This window comes from Temnothorax nylanderi, unplaced genomic scaffold (assembly GCF_030848795.1).
Source record: "Temnothorax nylanderi isolate EJ_2023f unplaced genomic scaffold, tnyl_v1.0 TNYL_tig0297_pilon, whole genome shotgun sequence".
Lineage (NCBI taxonomy): Eukaryota > Metazoa > Arthropoda > Insecta > Hymenoptera > Formicidae > Temnothorax > Temnothorax nylanderi.
In genome coordinates, this window is record NW_027249359.1 from 225142 (window position 1) to 235000 (window position 9859).

At 38.9% G+C, this 9859-nt stretch overlaps 1 protein-coding gene across 1 annotated transcript; it reads left to right on the forward strand.

The window, feature by feature from the left end:
* The first annotated feature begins 367 nt into the window (after positions 1-367).
* LOC139780775 (uncharacterized) lies at positions 368-2797 on the forward strand. Its single transcript, XM_071719492.1, has 2 exons — positions 368-2111; positions 2188-2797. Exon 1 carries the CDS (start codon positions 933-935, stop codon positions 1962-1964), a length of 1032 nt encoding a protein of 343 aa, XP_071575593.1. The 5' UTR covers positions 368-932; the 3' UTR covers positions 1965-2111; positions 2188-2797.
* The last annotated feature ends 7062 nt before the right edge of the window (positions 2798-9859 follow it).

Here is a 9859-nt window from a genome sequence, read left to right on the forward strand (position 1 = left end):
TTTTGAATTTTTCCAACATTGACATTCCCACTGAAGTTTCATCCTTACTACAACTTGGAGATAAATTTAGTTTACCGTTCTCTATTAATAAGAAAAAAGCCATACATGAGTTCATCAAGGACTTGGAAAATAATGATGGCAAATACAAAATTGACAATAAAATCAGAATACGCAATGTGGCGATTCCTCAATTCTCCAACTTATTACAAAAAAGACCACTCGTCACATTGATTGAACGTAGTCTCATTGCGAGGTACAACTCTGCTTGCCAATTTCAAAGAAACAATCCGGATGTTATTTTCACAAGAGCCGATAAAGGGAAGGTTACGGTAGCTTTAGACAAAAAAGAATATATTCAAAAAATGGAATTGTTACTTAGTGACAAAAATACATATGAAATTGTCAAAAGAAATCCATCTGCAAAAATAGAAAGGGAGTTAAATGCCTTGATAAAAAAGTGGCTACAGAAGGAATATATTTCTAAGAATCAATATTTTTTCTTACATTCCAGCGATTCTACACTTCCAAAAGCTTATGGTCTCCCAAAGATTCACAAAAAGAACGTTCCTTTTAGAATAATAGTCTCATCTGTCAACACGGCACTATATAATTTAGCAGCTTTTTTGCAAAAAATTTTAGCTGATAGTTTACCAAAACCAAAGAGCCACGTCGATAACAGTTTTGAATTATGTACTGACCTATCGAAAATAAATGTGCAGAAATCGGAGATTTTAATCTCACTGGACGCGGTTTCGTTATTTACTAACGTACCTTCTGAGTTGGTCGTGGAAGGTTTAAAAAAGAGATGGAAGTTTATAAAAGAAAAAACAAGTTTATCTCGCGCTGAATTTATTACTGCAGTCCAATTTGTTTTGGCTTCCACTTTTTTCACGTTTAATGGTGTCACATATAAGCAGACTTTTGGATCTCCAATGGGCTCCCCTTTATCCCCGACATTGGCCGACATTGTCATGGAGGATTTGGAGGAGAGTGTTCTGAGTGCATTGGACATCCATTTGTTGTTTTATAAACGTTATGTGGATGATATTATTATGAAGATTCCGAGGGATAGCGTTCAAGATGTTCTGGATCACTTTAATGGTTATCATGATAGACTTAATTTTACAATCGAATACGAGAATAATGGCCGTCTTAGCTTTTTGGATTTGATGTTGATTGTAAAGGGAAACACAATTATAACAGATTGGTTCCATAAAGAAACGTTTTCTGGTAGGCTACTGTCCTTCTTTTCTAATCATCCGATTCAACATAAAATAGGAACAATTTATAGTTTAGTGGACAGAGGAATTATGCTATCACATCCTAGCTTTTATAATAAAAATTTAAATTTTGTCATCAAAGTATTGCTTGGTAATGGATATCCCATTGATTTGATTTTTTTACATATTAACAAGAGACTGAGGAAACTTCAGTCGATTAAGCATAACAATACGTGTGATGATTCCGAAAATGCAGAGAAAAAAAGTTTTATTGTTATTCCGTATTTGGGGCATACTTCCGAAATCATCGCTTCAGCAATCGATAAATCTGAAAATTCTGTGGGATATCGCATTCTTAACAATCTTAGTAGCATCATTAAGGTCCATAAGGATAAGAACGCCCATTTTTCTAATAATGACGTAGTTTATAAAATATGTTGTAAAAATTGTGATGCCTCTTATGTCGGTCAAACAAAAAGGCAGCTGCAAACTAGATTAAAGGAACATAAAAACAATATAAGATTAGATGATTCAAAGCATTCTGTTGTTTCGGAACATTCTACTAAATTTAATCATTCGTTTGACTGGGATAATACGCGCATTCTGGAAGTTGAGCATAATTACAAAAAGAGATTAACCGCAGAAATGATACATATTAAAGAGCAGATTAATGGTATAAATTTAAATAAAGACACGGAACTGCTAAACGATGCTTATTTTGACATCTTGAATCGATTATCTTGAACGTTGGGTTAATAACAAAGATTTATGTTTTCGTGTCCTTGTAATGCGGGTATCGTCTCAGTCGTCCGCTATCTCTCACGATGAACACACGTTGTGCGAGACGTTGTAATGAATTCACCCCGGCTCTTTGTTTCATCGACTACTTATGTGAGTCATTTGTGGCTAAGCTCGTTTTAAATCAAAAATTCTTTTCGGTCTTATGTGAATTCTATTTTTAACATAGTTGTCACTAAGATGGTTGTGAGACAAGGAATTTACATCCATATGAGTTTTCATGGACGAATAAGGGACATACAGCGGGAGAAGCGACCGACTCAGTGCGTGGATTGACGAATAATTGACACTTTTGACTTCAATATGACTAACTGTCCGATTGCTTTGGTGAGACCGGATTAATGCAAATTGTGGCGTCGTAATGAGTTGATTCGTTGTACTCTTAGAATAATGCGAGATATATATGCGTTTTTGTAATTTTTATTGTTCTGAGGAAGGCCAAGTAAGGCGCGAAACGTTAACGAAATTGTATACTATATTGAATGTATTAAATATTTTTCTTTAACACCTGATAATTGCTCGAAATTGGCCGTTTGAATTTATTTAGTTGTTACTTTGTCGAGCGAAACATTTGTTTATTTTAATAATCATTAAATTAGAGAGCAATACCTAATCGTTAGAATTGACTCGTCATGTGATACTCAAAAGACATTTTTGTGTTTATGGGAATGTTCCAACATGGTCATAAAGTACAACTGTAGACAATTACTTATATAGAAATGTTGTGCCCCTTATTGGGACACCGGGGTTCCTTCAATCCACGGGGAGGCGAGATAGAATTAACGACACTCTTTGATTTGAATAAAATGATACTTTAATAACTTTAGTTTGGTTAATTGCGCGAAATGCCCGTCACTGCCTCTAACGCCAATCTGTCCTGGCTTCTTCTTCTCGTTCTCTTTAATTCCCTCGTTCGTCCTTTGATTCTGCTGAGTTGGTTGGTAGGATGTAGGTCGGTCGCGCAACTCGTTAATTTTGCTGACTGGGCTTTCGCGTTTAATACATTGTTATAATACTTTATTTCTTAATCATAAGTCCTATTTCTTAATTGAGGCCGCAACAGAAACAATATGTGGTCTAAATATTCTCGTCTTTAGTTGAAAGATATAACTAACATTAACATTTTTCTGGTTGGGGTTACTGGCATTATATAAAGCTGAATAACTTTTATAATTGCAAATGGATGAATAATGATGAATTTGGCATATGTCGTGCCGTGCCGTGAAATGGATCTCAAGGCCGGCACCGGGATCCGTCAATCCGCAGGGAACAAGGACAACACTCGCGAGATTTCTTAATACTTGGTTTTTTATTAATAAAGTTGATTCTTAGTTACACTCGTTTCGGATTATTCAAGTACCCTGACTTGCGGGTAGATCGCGATAACATTCACGCACAGATCGCGGTACGCGGTTCGATTTAGACTGCCCCCGGTTGATTTCGGACGTCGCCAAGCGTTCCCTGGTAAAAATAGAAAGCTTCTCGGAGCGTCAAAGAAGCGTTAAATCTCTTCATTTACGCTTCTTTGACACTCTAATGACATTTTATTGACTCTTTGCGGTTTCGAATACCCATACACGCTCCGCTCCCCGAACGCTCCGTAAAGAGTGTATGAAGCTTATCAATACAGAATAATAAACTTCTCTTTTCGCCAGTGATAGAATAACAATTAAAGCAATTTAATCGACTGTGACTGGCAATATATAACGTCTTTCCGATATGAATATAGAAAAAACTGTGAGCCAACTCGCTTTGTCGGATTCACACAGCACTTTTTCGGATCACATCGAGACATTATTAATTTCGACCATCGCTTTTGGTCAGTTGATGTAATTTCTAAGTTGAATATTTTATTGCGAAAAAAATATTACCCCAGCCAGGGTTTGAACCTGGAACCTCCCGTATACCGTGCGGGCGTCGTGCCAATTCGACCACTGGGGCTGTGGTAATATTCTTATCGCAATAACAACTATAAGATGGAGCACCGATTCTTTTAGTCTACGGTGTATAATAAACAGAATAATAAACTTCTCTTTTCGCCAGTGATAAAATCGGTGCTCCATCTTATAGTTGTTATTGCGATAAGAATATTACCACAGCCCCAGTGGTCGAATTGGCACGACGCCCGCACGGTATACGGGAGGTTCCAGGTTCAAACCCTGGCTGGGGTAATATTTTTTTTCGCAATAAAATATTCAACTTTGAAATTACATCAACTGACCAAAAGCGATGGTCGAAATTAATAATGTCTCGATGTGATCCGAAAAAGTGCTGTGTGAATCCGACAAAGCGAGTTGGCTCACAGTTTTTTCTATGTTCATATCGGAAAGACGTTATATATTGCCAGTCACAGTCGATTAAGTTGCTTTAATTCTTATCAATACACTTCTCGCACACTTCACTGATTGACACTTCGTATACGCTTCCCAAACGCTTCGTTAAGGGTGTATGAAACTTATCGATACACTTCTCGCACACTTCACACACGTAACGATCCAGATACCTGATGCAAAGCAACAAGTACAAGTTTACAAAAAATGTATGGACAATCTTCGAGATTTACGGATATAGCGGAGGCGCTGGTCTAAATATCAAATATTACAGAGTAGTCGAACGTACATATACGTATGTAGCTAGAAACATACATCGAGAATACACGGATTTTATATCGGTTTTAGGCATAAACGGGATTTACAGGTTCTCGAATTGAATCGAATGTGGCATGTGTTTTGTCACTCTCTTTTGCATCTCCATTCCAAATTTGTTATAACTCAGATAACTCGCATGTTCTCGAGCAAAGATTTGATCCTGTGTCACGGGACGAAGGGTTTATGATTTTATTTAAGGCATTTTTGATATCAATATTAAATAGAGCTAATTTCGAGTATAAGATTGCATTGACAGGGTTAACTTTGCACCAGAGAAAGGATTTAGGATTATTATAGTGTCGAAGAAAATGATTTCCGTAGCTTTTTGACTATTTCTTTGGATGCTAAATGGCCCTAAGACGATTTCTACTGCATTGCAAAGTTGCAGATCTTTATCTTACAATTGTTGAAACCTTTAAGTACTGAAAACGATTGAAAACCAAGTTTTCAATTTAGTAAATAATAAAAATTTTGCGCGTTATAAAATGTTTTAGAATGAATATGCTACTTAGTAGTATAGAAATATTTGTGCCTGACATAACGAGAAGGGGGTGTCGTATTTCTCGAGATGTTAAGGAAACGTCTCAATTTTCTAATCTACGGCATTATCGCATTTTATCAAATATTTATTTTCTGAAGTATAACTTTGTAATCTATATATATAAAGGAAGATGTCCTGACTGACTCATAAACTGACTATCAACGCCCAGCCCAAACCCCTGAACCGAATTTTTACCAAAAGTATATGAAATAGGGGTAGAATTTTCCGTTGAGTGCCACTATGTGTATAGTTTTTTGTTACCAATTTTCTGGAAACCGGTTTTTCTAATTTTTCTAATTTTTCGGGAAATAATTGATTGAATCTCAAATAATTATACATGAAGTAGGGGTAGAATTTCCCGGGGAGTGCTATAAAGGGTACTATTTTTTGTTACCGATCTATTTGGAAACCGGTTCCGAATGACCGAATCTCAAAGAATTGTACATAAAGTAGGGGTTGAATTTCCCGGGGAGTGCTATAAAGTATATAATTTTTTATTACCGATCTTTTTGGAAACTGGTATCAGAAGTTTGACGAATTTTTCGGGAAATAATTGATCGAATTTTAAAGAATTGTATATAAAACAGGGGTAGAATTTCCCGGGGAGTGCTACAAACTGTATAGTTTTTCGTTACCGATCTTTTTGGGAACCGGTATCTTGTTGGAAATCGGTTACGATATTTTTCCAATTTTTTAGGAAATAATTGAGTGAATCTCAAAGAATTGTATACGACGGAATTGAACTTCAGTAGATAAAAAAGTAATATTTTTCAATTTATTTAGCATTTTAGAGAGAGAGAGAGAGAAAGAGAGAGAGAGGGAGAGATTGATTGATTGATTGATCATTTATTATGCCCAAGCAATGGCTACAGGGCAAAAGTATACAAAGAAAATTGTAACCGCAAGCACATGCTCTCTCTCAATAACAATATGGCAATTACAAGCCAACTTACAACTAACGCTACTTAAAACTAACGCTACTTACAACTAACGCAACTTAAAACTAATAGAGAAACATAACGCGAACTAAAATTATGGAAGAGTACACTCGCAGGAGGTACGCAAGAACAAAAGAACAAAGGCCCGTCACTCCGATTCAGACGAAAGCAAAAACGCAAAAAGTAGGCTTTTGAATGATGGAAGTGAAGATGCAGAAGTAATTGTATCAGGAAGAGAATGCCAGAAGTATATGGAAGAAAGTTGGAAGGAATTTCTGAAAGCAACAGTTCTGTGAGCAGGAATATGGAACGTTTGAGTGGATGAAGCAGCTAGTCGGTCAGATCTCCTAAGTGCTGGATCGGGAGGAGGAAAGAGCTCACGTAGATATGAAGGAGAACACATATGTAGAATGCGATAGATCTGACATCCAAGAAAGTAATATCTCCTATTTTCAACCGAAAGCCACCTCAACTGACGTCGATACGGTGTAATGTGTTCGTCACGCTTAAGGTCATAGATGAAACGAATACAACAGTTGACGAGCCTTTGCAATTTTGTATTCAACTCGCCGCTCAAACCATGATATACGAGACAACAATAATCGATATGTGGCATGATTAGGGTAGTGACAAGTTTAATCCTGAGATTGGTAGAAAGAGAGTTCTTGTTGAACTTCAAATTATTCAACGCATAATGCACTCTTTGTGAGATCAGCGAGATATGTCTCTTCCACGAAAGATTGGACATAAAAATGACACCCAAATTCCTAACCTCATTTACAAATGGTAGGGGCGTATTATTCACAATGATAGGTGGTAGACTACTAAGATCAATGGTATTAATATAAGCTTGACTTCCAAAAATAATAACCTTAGATTTAGTAGCGTTAAGCTTTAGTCCATTCGTATTAGCATAATCAAAGATAGCATTGGCATCACATGTAATCAATTCCAAAGCCTGAAGAATATTAGCCGGTGAACATAGGCGGTAGATCTGAACATCATCCGCAAAAATCATGTGAGATGCGTAACGTAAAATCTTATAAATGTCATTAATATATAAAGAAAACAACAGAGGGCCAAGCACGGAACCTTGAGGGACTCCAGACGAAGTAAATATCCAGTCAGAAAGATTGCCCTCGTCATCAATAACTGCTTGAGAACGACCTGTTAGGTAGGAGAAAATCCAGTTTAAGACAGCGTCAGAGAAGCCTATCTGTTTGAGCTTAATAAGTAGTAGCAGATGGGAGACTGTATCGAATGCCTTGCTAAAATCAAAAAGTATCATTATTGTGATAAGTCCCTCATCAATCCCCTGCTTGATATCGTTGCAAACCCGCAGAAGCGCAGATTGAGTGTTATACCCTGAGCGGTACGCAGACTGTCTGGGATTCAGAATGTCGTATTTGTTTAGGTAGTCTAATATCTGTGAAGCGACAATTCGTTCCAGTAGTTTAGACAGTTCAGGTAAATTCGCAATAGGTCTGGTATCTGACGGCGATAGTGGTGCTCGAATCTTTGAAAGCGGGCGAATATATGCCTTCTTCCACTCTGACGGGAACGAGGAAGTGTCTAACGATCGATTAAATAAGGACACCAGTAATGGCGAAATAATAGGCCATGCAATACGCAAAACATATAGTGGAATGCCGTCTGAGCCAGAAGCATAAGAGTGAAGAGGTCTCCCAGACATAAGCTCAAAGACTGACCGAGGTGAGATGGAAGAGAAAACGAATTCGGGACGATCAGAAGGACAGGTGATCGAAGCAATGGCCGAAATAAGGTCAGAGTGAAGGCATATAGGCTGAGCATTGGAAACAGACGCATAATATAAGTTCAGCTGGTCAGACGAAAAGAAATGTAACGGAGAAGTGAGAGACAATTTTGCAAGCCCCAGCCGAGCAAGTTGTCTCCATAATTTGGCAGGGTCAATAATACCGATGAGAGACTTATAGTAAAATTCATTCTTAGCTCGCCTTATATCCGCATTGAGTTGATTTCGGAAGAGTCTGTAGGAAGCATAACCTAAGAGACTATTGGCCCGTTTAGCACGCTTATACAGCTGATCACGAGTATGTAGACGAGCAATCAATTCAGGAGTTAGCCACTGCACAGGAGGCTTCCTGATTACAAAGTTACGAATAGGGGCAAAGATGTCAAGTGCCCCCAACAAGGCACCAGACAGCACTCCACACAATCCGTCCACATTAGTGTCTTCTGACACACCATCAATTTCAGACCGTACGGCGCCAGCAATGGATACAAGGTAATCACAGAACTCAGAGTCAACAATTCCCCTGTAGTTACGCCGAGAAATAGAGCACACCGGTCTAAGTTTAGAGCTGAGTGACGTAGACAATTCCAAAGATCATGACCGGCAATGAAAGGACTCTGAGATTTAGTGAATGATATAATTTTGTCCATATCATCCACTACAAGCACGTCAAGCCAAGAATCAGAAATTGCAGTGTGATGGGTAGGCTCAGAGTTAACAATATGCAACGATAAACCAGACATTAGTTCACGCAAATAATCCGCCTCGAAGTTAGTCGATGATAAATTGCAATTCAAGTCACCACCAATAATAATGTTTTTGTAGAGATGAGAGAATCGGTTTAGAGACTCGACAAAGTCATGCAAAAGTAGACCCTTAGGCCTTCTGTAAATAGACGCAAATAGCACCGATTCACCATCTGGTAGACGTACCTCGATAAGGAGATATTCAGGTGAATTATCACAGACGTAATTAGAGGTGGCCAAGATCTTAACTTGAAGCGACCTATGCACGTAACACGCCACTCCACCGCCCATCCATCCCTCTCTATCATGACGAACCAAGAAGTAATTGTCCAAGGCCACAGTCGCATCAGAGACATTCACATTGAGCCATGTTTCAGAGACAGAAATTAAATGATAAGAACGAGTGGCAAAATGCAGTCTAATATAATCAATATGTCCCCGCAGGGAATTGGCGTTAAATTGAGCCACGCAAAACTGAGTAGACCTCGAAACACAGCCACGATGAGCGACGGATGGCAACGAGCAATCGGAACGAGCACGTCAAACTAACTTGTCAAGATCAGACGCCGAGTCAATCTTAATAACAGGCTGACCATCCGAGTGCCTGACATGTACACGACCCCCCCTCACCCAAACATACGCATAAGATTTGTCTTTAGCGACACGCTTCGTCTGCTGCAACAGTTCGTAAGTGTCTTTGGGGAGCAGCTCGTTCACGTGCACACTCCGATCCGAACCATTATCACAGACCTCCTTCTGCATAAGCACACGCCGAGCTCGTTTTTTAGATATTACAATCTCACGAACCGCAGACGAGGCTAATGTGACGATGTAAGAGTTAGTATCTGAAGTAGGTAAGGGGCGGTCAGAAGCCCTCGCAGGCGCAGACTTACGAGCAACAGTCCTAACGTTAAGAATGTGGCACGACAATTCCGGGATTTCCAATGCCGCAAACACATTGCGAACACACTCAGAAGGGGTGACAGATATCGTGGCAGGCACACCCGAAACAATCAACTCATTCCCGGTCTCGCGCGCGACAGAACAAGAATCAGCACGATCGCTCCTAAGCCCTCGAATCTCATCCGAAAGAGCCTCACACCGCTGCTCTAACTCAACAATACGCAGGCTGTTTCGCTCGACATTGCTCGCAATACTGTTTAACTTATCGAGTTTATCTTTAAGTTCTACATT

Bases quoted from the DNA above. Each gene is read 5' to 3' on its own strand.
- LOC139780775 (XM_071719492.1), top strand. From the start codon at position 933: ATGGGCTCCCCTTTATCCCCGACATTGGCCGACATTGTCATGGAGGAT.